This window comes from Mastomys coucha, unplaced genomic scaffold, assembly GCF_008632895.1.
Source record: "Mastomys coucha isolate ucsf_1 unplaced genomic scaffold, UCSF_Mcou_1 pScaffold23, whole genome shotgun sequence".
In the NCBI taxonomy this organism is placed as follows: domain Eukaryota; kingdom Metazoa; phylum Chordata; class Mammalia; order Rodentia; family Muridae; genus Mastomys; species Mastomys coucha.
The window spans coordinates 116,940,750-116,958,960 of record NW_022196906.1 but is presented as its reverse complement, the minus strand read 5'-3'; the positions used below and the strand labels follow the sequence as shown (position 1 = coordinate 116,958,960).

Below are 18,211 nucleotides of genomic sequence, written 5' to 3'. Positions count from 1 at the left end.
TAGTGGTGCACATCTTTAATTCTAGTACATGGGACACAGAAGCAGGCAGATCTCAGTGAGTTCAAGGCCAGCCTGGTCTACATAGTGATTTTTGGGATTGGCACACATTTTTAATTTCAGTACTCTTCAGGGCAAGGCAGCTGGATCTCTGGAAGTTCAAGGCTGGCCTGGACCACACAGTGAGTTTTAGCCTAGCCACAGATAACTAGTGAGACCACGTCAAAATCAAAACAAAAGTACAGGGATCACAGATCTGGACACTGAGGCCCAGTCTACACTGCGGTCCACTTTCAGGACTCTTTCTCTTATAGTACTGCCCTCTTTCATGCTTGGCCTGGACCTTCTGCCATAAAATTACACTTGCTTAAAGCTAAACTCAAATTCTATAAGGCCTTCTAATGGGTTCATGTAAGTCCCTGAGATATCAACATTCAAATCATCTAAAGGACTTTGTGTAATGCTAAGCATCTATCATAATGCTAAGTCATTATCTATAAAGCTAGGAAAGATTCTATTTAGCTAATGACAATTTCACCATCATGTCATGACAAATAGCTAATGGTAACTGGACTGATTAATAGTGATCAATTTTCCCTGACTTTATTTCCTGAAACAGTAGTTTGGAAAGCTGTTCCCCTTAAGGGTACAGAGCAAGCCACCAGAGTCTGAACAGAAAACAAAGCAGGCTCTGTGGGAATTCACAGCAGTGTGGCTCACAAGACAAAGGCAAATTCTGAAGTAGTGTTTTGAGTGCATGCTAATGAAGCTGACAGGAGGGCTCTAAGGTGAGCAACTGCACCTGCACTGCTAAATCCCATCTGTCAAGCTGACCTGCCCACCTGCCCGCCTGCCTGCCTGCCTGTGCTGATTTTAATTTCCATATGGAACCCAGAATTTGCTAATGCGCACTCAGCCCATCACATGTTTACTCCAACCAACATTACTTTGTTTTCCTAGTGCTCTTGCACTGAGCTATACCTTCCCCCTTAATATTTATTCCATAGTTTTAAACTCAGGTCATTTAAGGTATTGGGTAGGTTCTGTGAATACATGAAGGTTAAGCATTCAGTAATGACAGGCACATGCCCTATTCTTGAGAATTCACTATCTAGAACAAGGTAATAAAATAAAGTCTATCATATTAAAGATGGGGATCTTATTGACTATTTAAATGAAGAATTATAAAAAAATCAGCTTATACATGAAACCCTGGAGACTATTGCTGAATTATCTTTTTCTGGTTTCAGTCTGTTTTCATTATTTTGCCAGATAGCCAGAACTTAGTTCTGGGTCCTTGGGGCAATCTTTAAGTAATGGATGCTCACTCAGCTGAAACCAGAACTGTCCTCTACGAAATACTCCACAGAGCCACAGACGTAATGCTTGTCTGAAACTCTTTAATACTTTACCCTTAAATCCTTAGCTTGAGCAGGGTCCAACGTCTTCATTTTTGTTTTTGTTTTTTGTTATTTATTTTTTTGTCTTGACTTAAGCAATCTCATTTTTTATATATCCCCAGCACCATGTCCACCTTTACAGAGGTCAAGGTAAGCAAGCAGCTTCCTCTTAAGGTGTATGCAGACTTTTGGCAGGCTGTATCAGACTTGACAGCTGTCTATGTCTACCTTCCCCACATGGCTACCCTTCACATTTGCCCTCACTTCTGCACTATCACTAAGTCATCTCCCACATCTCCATCTCCCTTTAGCATGTTTGCAGAAGGAAATCTAAGCAATGGAATGTAAGAGGTGATGTGTGTACTAGTCATGAATAGACACAGGTTTCACAGCTAGACTCCTGCCCACACACACTCATGCCACAGCCACACACTTGTTTCCCTTTCTGCTAACTTCCTCTTCACCTTGGGGGAAATGTAGCCAGATGACAAGGGGTCCTGTGTTAGAGCAGATACTACATGGGAGGTTCAGTGGCAGTGGATAGCAATGGATAATGTTCTAAGTTACTGGCTTCTTTGGATACAAGCGCTGAAATAGAATGGAACTGGCTAAGGAGTCTTCTCTTAAAAATTGGAAAAGAAAAAGAAAAAAAAAAAGCATTAGGCTTGGCTGGGCCTGGTTGGTTGGGCCTTGAATCCCAGAAGATAGAGACAGGCAAACTTCTGTAAATTCAAAGCCAGGGTGGTCTACATAGAGAATTCCAGGCCAGCCAGAGCTACACAAGCTGTTAGCCTGTCTCAGAAAACAAACAAATAAAAGAAAACAAAAAATAGGATTATGCAAAATTACCAAACTGACATATTGAAATATATGCTAATATTTTGATAAATCATCTGTCCTTTTACTTTACAAATATATTCTATAAAAATGGGCTCATATTGGGCATAGTGTTTTACAGCTTTCTATACTAAACATAATGCTATGAACATCTGTCCTAATCAAAAAATAAGTTAAAAACCATCAAGTTATCAAAACATTAACAGCAGTTTACTAAACAAAGTATTCCAAATATTTCATATCTATTTGTTGTTGTTGTTTTTTCTTCTCTGTGTAGCCCTGGCTGTCCTGGTACCCACTCTGTAGAGCAGGCTGGTCTTGAACTCAGAAATCGGCCTGCCTCTGCCCCCCAAGTGCTGGGATTAAAGGCGTGTGCCACCACCGCTCTGGCTGTTGCTATTGTTTTTTGAGACAAGGTCTCACTATGTAGCCCTGGCTGCCCTGGGAACTCAACTATGGCCTCAAACCAAGCTGTGCTCAAAGTAACAGAGATCCTCCTGCCTCTGTTTCCCAAATGCTGAGAGTAAAAGAAAGCACTACACACCCTACACATGTCTAATTTTTATAATTCAAAAATATTCTTTTTCAATTATCTAGTCAAGATGATATTTTATTAAGGTACCTGTTTGTCTGTTTATTTTGAGACAGGGATTCATCATACATTGTAGACTGCCTGACCTTCATCTGTTCATCCTACTAACTACTTTCTGACTACTTTCCAAAGGCTGGGACTATAGTCATGTGCTACTACACCTGCTGTGTTTTTCTGTAAGTATGGATTATTAAACTTAATTACCTCTGAACTCTCCACATAGACTGCAAATGTCCAAAGTGTAAAGAGCTTATTTTAAAAACTTAAATCTTATGCATGTATCTGGTATTAAATAATAACAAAAAAAGAAAGTGTTTCTTCAATTTTAAGAAACCATATGAAATATATTTCTTCAAATATATTACTAAAATTTCTTTTCCTGCAAAACCAGAACTACATTTAAACAGAAACTCCATGAGGCTATTTAAATAGAACCTTTACTTACGTTAGGGTTGTTTCCACTCTTGAGACACGTGCGAGGTCTTCATCAGGGTCCTTGAACCCAGTAAAGGAGTAATAGGACCTGTGCCATTTGATGGGTCTATCAGGCATCCCTGTAGCTTCCTTGAGAGGCTGGGAATGCACATTAGTGTTCAAGCTTTGGACATGTTCAACAGGCAAACTGCAGGAGTTGAGAATACACAATACTGTGCTTAGCAGATCGCTGCTGTGCAAAGTAAGTCTGACTGCTCGGAATCCTAGAGAATATAATTCCCCCAGACAATTAATACAGACAATTACTTGTTTTAGCTCAGAATCGTTTTTCATGAAACAATTATAAAATTAGAATCTTTAAAAACATTTCATTATCCATTAAAATCTCCCCATTGTTAATCATCAGCAAATGAAAAACAAGTCCTCTTCCAAAGTCTACAGCAGAATTTTCATTTCTATGGATTTCTTTCTAGTTTGGCACCAGGAATAGGTGCCATCCCAGTCAAGAAGGGGTTGGAGACTATTTTCAGTTCTGCCTGTGGTGAATCTTGTCACTAAAGAGAGGGGGTGTTTTCACATCCATCACAAAGATTCTAGCAGAGAGCAGGGTACTGGGGACACCTGTATTGGCAGGGGAGGCCCAGGCTATCTACCTAGTGTTGGTGTGCACAGCTCATCTTTAAAAAAATGTTTTAAATGTATTTTGTGTGTATATGTGTGTGTGTGTGTGTGTATGTGTACCACATGTATGCCTGGTGTCCAGAGAGGCCAGAAGAGGGTGTAAGATCCCCTTGGAACTGAGTTGCAGATGGTTGTGAATTGCCATATGGGTTCTTGGAACTGAACCCAGGTCCTCTGGAAGAACAGCTAGTCTTCTTAATCACAGAACCTCTCTCTGGGTCCAACACCCAAAATGTAAAAGAAGCTTGAAAATTACACAAGGGAGCAGGAAATATAGTGCACTGGCAGAGTTCTTGACTAGAATGCACAAAGCCCTAGGTTTGATTCATAGCCCTGACAAAAAATTAAATTCTGTTAAGTATTATTAGTTATAATTTAGACAAGTTCTCACTATGTAACCCTGGTTGGCCTCAAACTCACAGATATCTGCTGGCCTCTGCCTTCCGAGTGATGGGATTAAACTGTGCTACTATTCTGGGCTACAAAAAATTTATTAGCACAGTCACAAGTTTCACACACATCCACATGAATAAAAGTCTGTTAACAGGCATATAATCTCACACCTTTACTAGATATAACCACATTAACTGTTAACTATTAATAATCTTCCAATGACATGTATTAATCATGTCACACAATGTGTATATTCACAATTAAATTAATTAAATAATTAAAACTAAGCTGAGGATGGTGGTGTAGGCCTGCAACTCCAGCTTTTGTGGGAGGGGGTGGCAGATAAATGGGACTTCAAGGTTGTTCTTGGCTATTTGGTGAGTTTGAGGCTAGTTTGGGCTAAGATTTTTTTTTCTCAAAACAATAACTACCTCCTAAGTACACCATCACCACCACCATAAAAAACATTTAAATAAAACTTAAAATCTATTCCTTGATCACATGAGCAACCTTTCAGGTACTCAGAGTCACATGGCTAGTGCTTGCTTATACTTGAGGGTTCATCTGTGGAATATTTACAGGGTCCCTTGTATAAGCTCTCTTAGATAGTACTGGTCTAACCTTTTCTATACTCTTTTCTGAACTGTATTTATCACATATATGCTAATGTTATCATGTATATACACATGTATGTTCTAAACACACACTCACTCATTTTAAATTGTTCCTTTTAGTAATGATGATATCACTATAGATAGATCTATTATTTTGAATTTTTTTGCACCTAACTTGGTGGACTAGCCTGACTTCCTATTATAAGGTTAAAATAAGTTCATTCTTGTTTTCTATAAAATTTAGGTTTGACTATGTCTTGATATATTTTTCTGAATTAGATTTGTTCCACACCCCCATACACTGACTATACCCTGACCCTCACCCTAGTAAGATGTTCTTCCAAATAATTTTGAGATGTTCAGCCAATTTCCTACATAACCACAAATCCCCCAACCCTTGGAAAGCTCCAGTCTTGCAGTTTGGGGGCTATAAAAACCCACTGTCTCCATTGTTCAATGCTATTTTCTCAAACCCTGCTTTAGGGAGATAGCCCTGTCTGACATAAAACAAAGCTTGGGTTGGTGGTTTTACTCTCACTCGGTAGGATCAACACCTTCCACATCTATATGTAGAAACGAGCCTATTCTTTTCAGCAGTTACATGCTAGTCAATTTAACAACACAACACATTTATCACTTCCAAGAGTGCTGGGCTTGAAAGTAATTTCCGATATTCTATGTGAGATTGAAATGTGCTTTGCTTGCCTGCCTTCTTCCCTTCCTTTCTGGTTGTGTCTTGGTGTGTGCACCTCCATGTCTGTGAAGGTCAATGCCAACCTCAGGTGTTGTTCTTCTGGCACAGTCTACCGTATTCTGAGGGATCTGAGTAATCCCTTAGGTGAAGCTGGTTGACTCCCGGACTCCAGGGATCTTCCTGTTACAACCCCCTCCCCACAGTGCTGAGATTACTGGGCATGCTATCACAGCTGGCTTTTTAATATAGGTGCTGGAATCTGAGGTCAGGTCTTTATTCTTGTATGGTAAGTACCTGCTGATGAACTAGCTCCTCAACCCTCCGGAGATGTGTATTCTTTTTGTTTTGTTTTGTTAAATTTTCTTTCTTTTTTTCTTTTCCTCTTTCTTTTTGAGAAAAGGTCTCCCTATGTAGCTCTGATCTGTTAACTCACTCTTTGTTGTGGTTGTTTTTTTGTTTTTTCTAGACAGGGTTTCTCTGTGTAGCCCTGGCTATCCTGGAACTCACTCTGTAGACCAGGCTGGCCTCAAACTCAGAAATCCACCTGCCTCTGCCTCCCAAGCGCTGGGATTAAAGGTGTGCACCACCACTGCCCGGCGAGATGTGTATTCTTAGAGCCAGAGCTTAACTCCTTTTTGCAGATATACTCTGCTTGACAAACATATACAATACAGAACATGTAAAAGTAAGACATTTTTCTTAATAGGATCATTTTGAGGACTATTGGTAGGAGAAAAGAGAAATTCAAACGTCTCCCCTTGAAGTTCAGGAAGAAGGAACTCAGACTTAAAATAGCTAATTTAATAGCTTAACAGGAACACACCCAGCACTGAGGAGGCAGAAGCTGGGGGACTCTTTGTGACAGAGTCAACTTGGTCTACATAAGCTCGGGCTTTAAAAAGCAGAGCTGGTGACAGACATTCTGCACTTGCTCTTGCAGAGAAGCTGGATTTGACTCCAGCACCTACATGGTGGCTTACAACAATCTGCAGTTTCAGTTCCAGGGAGCTGGTGTCCTTCTGACCTTGGGCACCACGTAAGCCTGTGATATACAGACATACAAGCAGGCAAAATACCCAACTAAAAAATGGTTACATCTAGCTGGCATAGTGGCACATTCCTTTAATCTCAGCACTCACGAGGTAGAGGCAGGTGGATCTCTTGAATTTGAGGTTAGCCTGGTCTACAAAGTGAATTCCAGGAGAGCCAAGGCTGTTATGCACAGAAACCCTGTCTTCAAAAACAAAAACAAAAAAGATTAAATCTAATAAAAAATTTAAACTAAGTCAAGGAATAAACTGTACTTTCCATATTTATCAGTTTACCAGTTCGTTGATTATTGACTCTATCACATAGGCTGCTATCCAGTATGACAGACTGTTAGTTCCTTAGGCTTCCTTTTGAGAATAGCAGTTTTGCTGTTTTTGGTGAGATCATTACAAGATACACTGTAGATGTTTCTGTGGGGCTGGGAATAATGCCACTCACAAGTAAAGCACTGGCTAATTAATGTGAGACCCTCAGTTCAATCCCCAGAACTAAAAACAAAGTCTGAATTTACATAGCCACATCAGAGCATGAAGAAATTTTCTTTCTTTTTTTCTTTTCCTCTTTCTTTTTGAGAAAAGGTCTCCCTATGTAGCTCTGATCTGTTAACTCACTCTGTAGCCCAGGCTGACCTTAAACTCACCAGATCCTTCCACTGCTGCCTCCATCATACCTGGCCTGCAGAAGCACTCCTACCATGTACATGATAGCAATGTAAAGGGTCACCAGCAGACCCTTTAAAGAGCAGCACCTGACCATTTCAGCTTGCTGGTTTACTGTTATCCGAGTCAAGTCCATTTTGTAACGGAGATATTCTGATTTCCTCTGGTATATAAAAATGCTTTATGTATTAATACTATCTTTTAAAAAGTCACTCACTTTTAACTGAATTTCTGCCTTCACCTGTTCTTGCTAATGAATAGTTTTTAGTTAACTATTAGCTGGCAGTGGAGGACTTCTGGACCTTGCTCAGCCAAGGCTGGCTACAGCTATTTGTTTAAGCATTAACTCAGAGAAATTCTTACTGAATCCTATCTTGTTTTAATGCTTACTTTGATAATAAAGTTCACTTCCACTTGGACAACCAAAAGAATCCAGAGCTGGAAAAATGACTTAGGTCTTTAAGAATGCAATATATTGTCATGAAAACAGGAAAAAAAATGCCCTAATAAAGCAATAAAGAGAAGATATGAAAGTTGAGAGTGCTTGTCCTGGAAAAGGTTGTATGGAAATGGAACGGGTGCAAAGAATATCAGGGGTTTCCAATGACCACAATATATCATCTATGTATGAAATTAACAAAGAATAGAAACATCAATCTCTTAGTAATGCCAAACTGTTAATAAAAATTCAATAATGAAAAAGAACAATTTACTTTTAATTTTATAATTGCTAGGTCCAAAGTGGTTCTTGGAAATGGCAGTGCTGGTGACAATGTTCCAAACAGAAGGACTCTGACCAGGTAAAGAGAAGCCTAAACTCATTATCCTCAGGCACCTAGTTCCCAGGTTATCTGAACAGTATGCCTCAGCTCAGACCCCACCCTGCTGACTGACCCACTGAAGTGTTCTTGCCCTTCTATCACCTGGCTTTTCTTTGAGCTATACACCATCATGGATGGATTAGAACTTACTTTGTAGACCAGGAATGGCCTCAGATTCACAGAGATGTTCCTGCTCTGTCTCCCTAGTGCCAGGATTAAAGGCATGCACCCCAACCAATACTTGGCTGGAATACTTCGGGAAACATTTTTTTAAACACATAAAAATGACTTGCTTAAACACATCCAGCTAGGAACAGAATCTAATTCTAGAAAAACAATTATGATAGTTGTCAATAATCAAGGCTCAAATCTGAAGGTATTCTGGCAATGTCAGAATTACTGAACACATTTCACATGAAGCAGGCAGGGACACAACAGAAATAAACAACGTACCGGTAGTACTGACAGGCTCCTGGCCTTCAGAGGAATTCTGGGCTGTTTTTTCTCTTATATAAAATGTAAGCTGAGTTGGTTTCAGAGATTTGAAGCCTGGTTTCTGGAGATTTTCTAAATAGACACTTAATCTCTTAAGAGAATTTTCATTGACTTCCTAGAAAAAAAATAAAAGGCATTTACATGTGAGTAAAGAAAGAAGAGACTATTATGTGGTCTTTACATATATTGAAGATATTAAGTAATTTACTGTTAAAAAATGTTGAGGGAACCTAGGCTGGTGGTGTAAGCCTTTAATCCCAGAGGCAGAAGCAGGCAGATCTCCATGAGTTCCAGACCACTGTTTCAAAACAAAACAAAACAAAACAAAACAAAACAAAACCAACCAACCAAAAACAGAGCTATACAGTGAGATGCTGTTTTGTTTTGTTTTGTTTTTTAAATTGTGAGCTGGAAAGATGGCTTACTGGTCAGAGCACTGGGCTGCTCTTGCACAGAACCTGGGTTCAGTTTCTAGTACCCATGTGGCAACTCCTACATAACTGCTTATAACTATAGCACCAAAGGATGCAATGCCCTTTTTTAGCCTCCACAGACACATACATATACACATAACTGAACATGAATACTTAAAGAAATGTTGGGATTTCACAGATTATTTGGTAAGAGGAAAGGTTAGCAGTGGTAACTGCTGAAGGTCAGACAGAACATGTGAGCGAGCATCAGGGTAAAAGGTGGTCGGAGTCTTTCATCATGTAGGAGGAAAACCAGCTTAGCTATGGCTGCTATCCCAAAGCAATACATTAGTGATAATATAATTAGATTTATTATATCTCGTAATATTTGCATGACAGACCACTGAGATGCATTTTTTTTTTAAAAACAGAACTAAGAAAATCCCCATATATATGTAGTAAACAAAACTATATGACAAATAACCAGATAAGAGAGAATCCAGCTTACTTTTTAGTAAAGGGTATAATGTGCTCTTTGATGTATATAACAACATCCTCTTGATTACTGGGGTACTACACAGTCCCCCAAAAGAGGAGAAGCATAAAAGAGGGGATAGAGATGTGTGGTGGAAATGTTCTTTAGCATAGGGGAAGATTTAGGGGTGGCCCCTCTGCTGAATGGTGGGAATGTTCTTTGGCATAGGGGAAGATTTAGGGGTGGCCCCCCTGCTGAAAGGCAGGGAAGGGGCACCTTCACATAATCTCCCTGCAGTCGAGGGCATGACCGCTCCATGAAGGAGGGGACACCTTCTGATAGTCTCCCTGCAGCTGAGGACATGACTGCTCCATGAACCCAAGATGTGTTGGAAGTAATTCAAGGCTACTGAGAGCTGTGCGTGCAAGGATCAAAGAAACAGACCTCATGCACCTGGCCATGGGGGAAAAATATTTACTGTAAGATAATGAAGAAGTGGGCATGCTTTGCCATGAGAAAGTGCTAAGAGATTGTGCTACATGATTGTTGTTAAATTCTATTTTTAGTCTTACTGTGTTTTACTATAAAAGATTTCTCGCATTAAAGTTTATTGCCATTGCCAGCAGAGCGGTGGTCCTCTCGTTCTTTCAGTCGCCCTCTCTACTTCAGCCTCACCCTTGTCAGCTGGCTCCGACAGAGATGCATAGACATGAAAGGATTCCAATGTCAATTGTTGTATAAGAAAGAAGAAATGTTGTTGGTAAAGAATGGCAGGAACAGTAACTGCTTCTTTTATTATATTTTAAATGTGTGTGTGCACACGTACGCACGTGAGCATGAGCACATGTGTATGGATGTGTTGTGTGCATGTTATAGCCGATGTGTAGAGGTCAGAGGAAAATTTCCTGGAACCTGTTCTTTCCTTCCATCACGTGGATCCTAGGGACTGAACTCAAGTTGGCCACCTAGGCAGTAAATGACTTTCCTGGCTGAGCTAACTTGCTGGCTTTATTTTATTTTTCTAAGTATCTCTATTAAGCTCAAGATGGCCTTGAATTTGAATTTAAGGTCTATATGCCTGAGTCTCCAAAGTACTGTAAAACTGTATATTTCTAAGCCTAGATTAAGAACAACTGTTTTGTTTGTTTTTGAGATAAAGTTAGAGTTCTCACTATATAACTCGGGCTGGCCTTGTCCTCCTAGCCTTGCTGGGATTAAAGGTATGCAAGCTTGGCAATAACAACTGCTTTTGATTATTTAAATCTCTCTTCCTTCACACAATATCTTGAGAGTAGAAGTCATTTTGCATTTTGTTTCTAGAATTTATTATATGATACACTTGGTCAGAAAGCTCTCTAAGCAAGTTAGGTTAGCAAGTTGTGGTACTAAGTCTTGCTTCATGCAAGAGTGTCCTCCTGAAATCTCAGCATTTGGACCTTGAGAATTTGTTTTGAGGTTCTGGTAAGGAGCACAGCTACTAGGATACACCAGAGGATCAGAGAACATCATCCTTTTTAATGAAGCACCAAGTTTTTGGAGGGATGGGATGCACATAGAGTAGGTATGATGCAGAGGACACCCGCCTAATCAGCCAGGTCACCTACCAAGTGACAGATGTCATGACAGGATTACCCTCACACCCAAGTCCAACTGGATTCACTGCAAGTTTGAGGTCAGCGTGAGTTACCTAGCAAGACACTCCCAAAACCAAACAAACCAAACCAAACCAAACCACAAAACGAACCAAAAGGGCTAGATCTTGATCACAAACCCTTTGGGAAGCTAACTGGAGAGGAAGAAATGTTCTGAGTTTGAGAGTAGTCTGAGGCTTATAGTGACACCCTGTCTCAAAATCAAAACCGAACCCAACTCTACCCAAAATGAAATGAAACTGGAATCTTTTTTTTTTTTTTTTTCAGTTTTTTTGAGACAGGGTTTCTCTGTGTAGCCCTGGCTGTCCTGGAACTCATTCTGTAGACCAGCTGGCCTCGAACTCAGAAATCCACCTGCCTCTGCCTCCCAAGTGCTGGGATTAAAGGCGTGCACCACCACTGCGCAGTGAAACTGGAATCTTTAAAGTTACTTTTGATGTTTTTATTTTTGCTAGAAGAAACAGTAGAAGGGTCTTGTGGGAGTCAGTATACTCAATGATCTGTAGCAAATGAACAGGAATGGGGGCACAGGAAATTGGGGCCAGATTGAGATTTTTAAGGGAATTTTATATTGATCTGTATATTTTGAAAGCTACTAATAGCCCATATTTTAAATTTAGAGTATTAAAAGGAAAAGAACCTCACTAGTGGGTACTAGTATGAAATCCTGGACTTGGAGCCTTGAGTGTGTACTCAGCAGAGGGCAAGGTTTTGGTGTGTCAGAGCTGTGTGGGTAATGGCCAGAAGAGTGAGAAGCCTTTATGGGCCTGCATTTCACTGGTGATAGAGGACAAATAATAGACCTAAAAAATAAGGAGCCAGGCACTTCGGAATGAAAACAGATACGAGAAAATACTGATGGGCAAGAAGAGGAGCTGCTGGAAAGGAAGATAGAATAGAAGCTGTCAGTGGCCTGGGAGAGGCTCCCTGAGAGGCAAAGGTAAGCCATCTCTGAGGAGGATAGTCCAAGTTGAGGGAGCAGTGAGCATAAAGGCTTGGCGAAGGGTCAGTGCTCAGATCACAGCGGCCGAGGGAGGGAAGACACGTGGTCAGCCCAGAGACACTGGGTGAGTGAGTCCTCAAGACCACACTCAGGTTCAGTGGCCAGCTGGGATTCATACAACTCAGAAAAGGTGTTATATTCAGTCAAGGTTTACTAAAGTAGAAGAGTGGCTGGCAGAGGGTAGCTGTACAGGGCAGAGAGCAAGCTTGTTCTTGGTTGTTCCACAATGTAGACTACAGTTAGGTCTTCATCCCCAGTAGTGAAGTGCAGCAATGTTCAAGCTGTGTTGCACACCACTGCTGGACAAGGGTGTTCACTTGAGCCTGGTACCCAAGGTTTATTATTACAGGTTAAATCAGGGACCAATGTTAATAAAAAAAACCAAAGGGACCAATGAGATAACTCTAATGCACTTAGCTCTATAATACTATCTGATATTAAAAATATTGATGGTTCTGAGTTTGCCCCAGGACTTTTGCCAGTTTGCATCCCCTGAACACCAAACAGGTAGCTCAAGTTCAGAAGCACACAGCATGCAGAGATGTCTCCAGGCACTGACAATCTACCCAGGGCATCCCTCCAACAAAGACTCCATCAGGTGAAGAAAGGCAGTTTCCTCTCAAGCCTTTTATTTTACTCCAAAAACTACTGCAGAAACATGATTATTACACTCTTCAACTTATGTGGCAACTTTACTGTTTATATAAATAATGACAGCTTTGAATAAACAATGGTTTCAACTGCTCTATTATAAATGTCCACTAAATTTACTAATTGGAAACTTTATTATTTTCAAGTTAGTACTGCTTCTATGTCAACCATTATCATGACTGAATAATCCAAATTTACAGGACTTTCTGCATTATATTGACTCAAAGGTAAATCAACTAAACATAGACAATAAGTTAAAAAATATGTGTTTACCCTTTCCCTGGGGTGCTGTCCAAAGAAATCAGGATGAACTGCAAAGTAGAAAGGCCTCAAGGCATTGATAGCTTCTGCCCCTGATAAAGCTCGAGAGTAGTGAAGCCAATGAGGGAGGACCTTCCTCAGGCAGAACCTATCAGAGACACAGGGATTACTCTCTGTGACACACATACATCCACCATACAGCACCATGTAGGAGGTGCAGCGAACCTAAACATACCATGCAGGGGAAAACCGGAGAAGGAGGTAGAAACTGATTTGCTACAATCTGTCAGGTTTTAATAGTGGTTAAAGCCCTTTACTGCAGCATGAGCAGTAGTAGTAAGAGCAGAACTTCCTTCCATGGCTCTCTAGGAGCTGGCTTCACCACAGATGACAATTTTCTCCTTGAAGTTCTGTTTTGTTTTCCTTAGTTTACATCAGTGTACTTTTTCCAGTGCAGTGGAGAATGTCCTGTTTTCCAGTGCAGTGGGGTATCAAGAGGAAGATGTCCTTCAGTTTCCTCATTTCCAGAATGGTAACAATTCTAATAAGACAACTTGACATTCCCATTTTTTTTTTTTTTTATTATATGTAAGTACACTGTAGCTGTCTTCAGACACACCATAAGAGGGCGTCAGATCTCATCACGGGTGGTTGTGAGCCACCATGTGGTTGCTGGGATTTGAACTCATGACCTTCTGAAGAGCAGTCCGTGCTCTTCCCCACTGAGCCATCTCACCAGCCCCAACATTCCCATTCTTAAGTCCTGTCTCAAACTGTCTAGAATGTTCTTAAAGTACTATTTAATTTCTTCAATGAAAATACTACTACAGTATTTTAGTTCAAAGAAAATGACTTATGATTCTTGGGGAGCAATTCCACAGTGCCTATCTTTGAATACTGAAATTTACATTTCCATTCTAAGTATTCTAAATAGAATAGAAGTGTCTAAGTTTTGGGCATGCTTTGCAACCTATCAGGCATGCTGAGTCTCAACAACCTATCAGGCATGTTTTATACTGTTAAAATGATAGAGATTCTAGAACTAAGTTGAAGATTTCTAGATTTGTTATTTTTCTTTATGTGTATTTGTGTGACTGAATGCCAAATATGCACAGGTGTCTGGAGACCAGAAGAGTTCAATGGACACACATGAGCAATTATGTGCAACCTGTGTGGGTGCTGGAACTGAACTGAGATCCTCTGCAAGAGCAGTGTGAGCTTTTAACCTCTGAGCCATCCCTCCAGCCTACAGAAGATTTAACAATCTGGAAAACACCAGTATATTTTCAGGTTACCTTCTGTTTTATTTTTGCATGTATTTGAGCCTTTTATAAGGTAAGTGTACAGATGGTCTAGTAAAGGAGATCGAATAATAAGGCAGCTAGTGGGATTGCTAAGTTGGTAAAGTGCTATGTAAATATGAAAACCTGAGTCTGATCCAGTGATACACAGTGAGAACAGACAGATGGACAGCAAGGAAGACAGTTCAGACCTTATTCATCTCCTCTCTTTAACTTATCCCTAGGTGGCCCAAACTTGAGATCTTCCTGATTTGACCTCTGAAGGCACTGGGATCCCCACCTTCACACTGCTATTTTTGACTCTGTGGAATAACATCCTTTTTCAATGCTACCAAAGCACAAAACCCAAATGAGGTAACACCACTTACACCTGTTCTCAAGTTAGCCTGGCAGCTTCTCTTTATACTGTCTTCTGAAATCAGTCCTGTCTACTTTCTCTGCTACCAGACTGTCACTGCTGACACAGCTTGCATAGCCTCCTCACTAGCCTGCTTGCCTGTCTTTTCCCAAACAATATTACATGCTGTTCATTTTTTTTTTCTTTTTAAAACATTACTTAAAAAAAACTTTTTACTGACTCTTTGGGAGTTCTATATCATGCATCCCAATCCCACTCATCTCCCTGTCCCTTCATATCTGCCCTCTGCCCTTGCAACTTGCCCCCCCCCCAAAGAAAATAAGATAGAATTAAAAAACAAAACTCATTGTGGAAGCTGTAATGTGTTACACACTATATACCCTTTTGTCAACATAGTTTACTTGCAAATGTTCATTGCAATGAGTCATTGGTCTGTTTCAAGGCCTCTGGCTTCTGCTGCACTATCTATAATGATCAGGTGGGGGGTAGGGCCACTCTCTTCTGCACCTTAGCCATCAGGGCCAGCTCTACTGTGCTACCCAGGTGAGGTACAGGGACCACTCTCCTGAATGCTACAGCCAGTGAGGGGCAGGGGCAGGGCCAGCACTCCCACTCTCACGACCTCAGGGCTAGCTCACCCACCCACCTGCTGCAGACAGAGAGAAGCCAGAGAGAATCGAGAGGCTATCCCAGTGCAGATGAATGATGGGACCAGCTGTCCCTTGCTTGCCTGACCTCACCCCCCACCAAGGTTCATCTCTACTGTGCTGCCCAGGTGGGGTGCTGCCCAGGTGGGGTGGGAGCGGGACAATTGTATTTTTTTCTTTTTCTTTTTCTTTTTTTTTTTTCCAAGATAGGGTTTCTCTGTATAGCCCTGGCTGTCCTGGAACTCACTTTGTAGACCAGGCTGGCCTTGAACTTAGAAATCCACCTGCCTCTGCCTCCAAAGGGCTAGGATTAAAGGTGTGCGCCACCACTGCCCAGTGGCAATTGCATTTCTTATACACATACTTTTGATGGCTTCCACAGTTCCTATATGGCAAGAACCATTTTTGAGTCTTTAATCAGTCCTTTTAACTTGCTCTCAAATACTCTATGTAAAAATTTGTGGTCAAGTGTGGTAGCAGAAGTTTGTAACTCCAGTGGGGTACAAGGGGAAGGATCAGGAATTCAAGACTAGCCATGGTTACATAATGAATTTGAGGCCAGCCTGGGCTGTATGAGACTTTGTGTCATCATCTCTTCCAGAGAACCCTCAGCCAAGCTCCAATGATCTTCCTTAGTCTTCACGTTTACATGATTTATAAACCCTCAAACTTCCTCTGTGTTACAAACTTCCACTTATCCAAGTTGTACTTATTTATATGTGCTGCATATCTACTGTGTACCAGGAGGAGGAGTTGTATAATTATTATAGTCATTTTCTTTTAAACTCTAAAACATCAAAGTATGTGCTCTGTAGATTGGGAATATAATACCATTCTGGGAGAGGTTTAATTAATTTTTCCTCTTCATGTTTCATATAGAACTAACTATTCTGTTAGGATCTGTTTTTTCCTGCTTTGAATGGAGCCTTAGACAGTTTGGTTACTCATATTAGTTTTCTTTCTTTCTTTTTGTTCCTGCCTAAAACCATAAAATGATACAATTTTGAGATCTGAAAAACAAGCTGAAATTGGCTTGATACACAACAGGCCCTCCTCTAAACAGAGTGGACCACAGAGCTTACCTCCTCAAAGGCCTCAGGTGGCAAAACATTTCCGAATAAGCACGCCAACTTCCAAGCATCCATTAATTTCCTAATGGATGAAGTGAACAGAAGAACTGAACAAGTGAAAGGTCAAAAACATATTACCATGATGTTACCATCCTCAGAGTGAAATGCTTAAGTATTAACCTAATAAAACATTTAAAATCGTTTTATGTGTGTGAGGATGTGGTTTATTTTTCTGTTGCTGTAATAAAAAACAAAACAAAACCCTGCAACATAAGAAGAGTTTATTTTGGCTTAGTTCCAGGAGGGGATACTGTGTGTGTGTGTGAGTGTGTGTGTGTGTGTGTGTGTGTGTGTGTGTGTGTGAGATCCTTCTTCCAACTTCCTAACCTTCTGTAACCTTCTCGAAGAGTGCTACAAGCTATTTATGACTTTCTTTTGTTCTGTGACTAAAAGCCCATGTAACTGCTTCTAAGTTGGAATATATTATTCAGGGGAAACTGAATTCATCTTCCAGGGCTACAGTTATCCATATTTGATATGTAACATGAACACTTTCTATAATTACTACCTTTGTGGGAAGAGATATTTTTTCCTGTTAACACCCTTATATATGAAAGTCTTTTCTTAATAAACTCTAACCTGTCTTCATACTGTTTTATCTTAAAAAAATTTTTCCTTCTGCAGTGTAAATCAAGATCTCAGCTTCAACTGAGTAAAATCCCTGAAAGAAATCAGTCTGCCTCTGCCATTGCTGCAGTTAGCTATATAGAGAATCCAAGACTCTCAGAAGATTAGAGACACACTGCTTCAGAACATGGGCAGGTTCTGGGGAACGCTAGTGACACTAGCTCTAACAGCCTATTGTAGCTATGTCAGCTGCAGGAGTTCTGTCTGCAGACAAATTTTCATGACAGCTGTCGGTACTCCACAGAGTACACTGCCCTTCCACTTAGACAAAAACTCAGGTAGGCTACAGATGGACAAGAGACACTCCTCATTGTCTCATCAGACTCAGACGGCATTCTGAGTCCTTACTTTACCACTTCACCCATGCTTCTGTGTTAGGTCCAAGGTAAAGCATTGACCATTAAGACAATTGTTGTTCTCACTAAACTTAGCCTATGAGGAAAGGGTAGAGAAGCAGGACACAGATACATGCAGAAAACCATAAAGCAGTAAATGCAATGATCAGACTTGAAGAGCAACGGGAGACTTCCTGGGGCTACACCTATAGGTTGGGAAGAGCCTTGTCCTAAGAAATGGTCTACTATGTGGGCAGAAAGTAGATATGGAAGGATAAAATTCATTTACAAACCAGTATAAATGACTACTGAATCTACTTAGGAGTGGTATTACTTTCTGTTCCATTCCTTCCTTTCCTTGAGGTCTACAACTCTCTATGTAGCTCAGGCTGGCCTGGAACTTGCTATGTAGATCTAACTGCCTCTGTCCATTACTTTTGACAAGCACAGAAATTATCAAATAGAGGTCTTCAAGATTGAGCTTTGGCCCCTTGGCACAATCTGTATTTGAAAGTAACTTATTTCAATTAACTTAACTTCACACCAATTTCACTTTAGTTATGGTTTACCTTTATAACTATCTTGTAATTTTTTTAGAAAGAAATTCTCTCAAGTAATGATAAAACCACACTACCTACCTACCTACCTACCTTTCTTTTCTTTTCTTTTTCTTTTCTTTCTTTCTTTCTT

At 40.5% G+C, this 18,211-nt stretch overlaps 1 protein-coding gene across 4 annotated transcripts in view; it reads right to left on the bottom strand.

Annotated features, from left to right (window-relative positions):
* Positions 1–18,211, bottom strand: part of Tcaim (T cell activation inhibitor, mitochondrial) — a 34,147-nt gene that overhangs the window by 14,310 nt on the left and 1,626 nt on the right. The window contains exons 2-5 of one of the 4 annotated variants that reach the window (XM_031343934.1): positions 16,512–16,581; positions 13,136–13,271; positions 8,627–8,783; positions 3,272–3,524 (exon numbers count right to left, since the gene is read on the bottom strand). In XM_031343934.1, the coding sequence (XP_031199794.1) occupies positions 3,272–3,524; positions 8,627–8,783; positions 13,136–13,271; positions 16,512–16,570 (605 nt within the window). In that variant the 5' untranslated portion in view covers positions 16,571–16,581. Of the gene's footprint in view, positions 1–3,271; positions 3,525–8,626; positions 8,784–13,135; positions 13,272–16,511; positions 16,607–18,211 lie in introns of all 4 variants that reach the window. The other 3 variants (XM_031343935.1, XM_031343936.1, XM_031343937.1) reach the window with 3 other exon arrangements.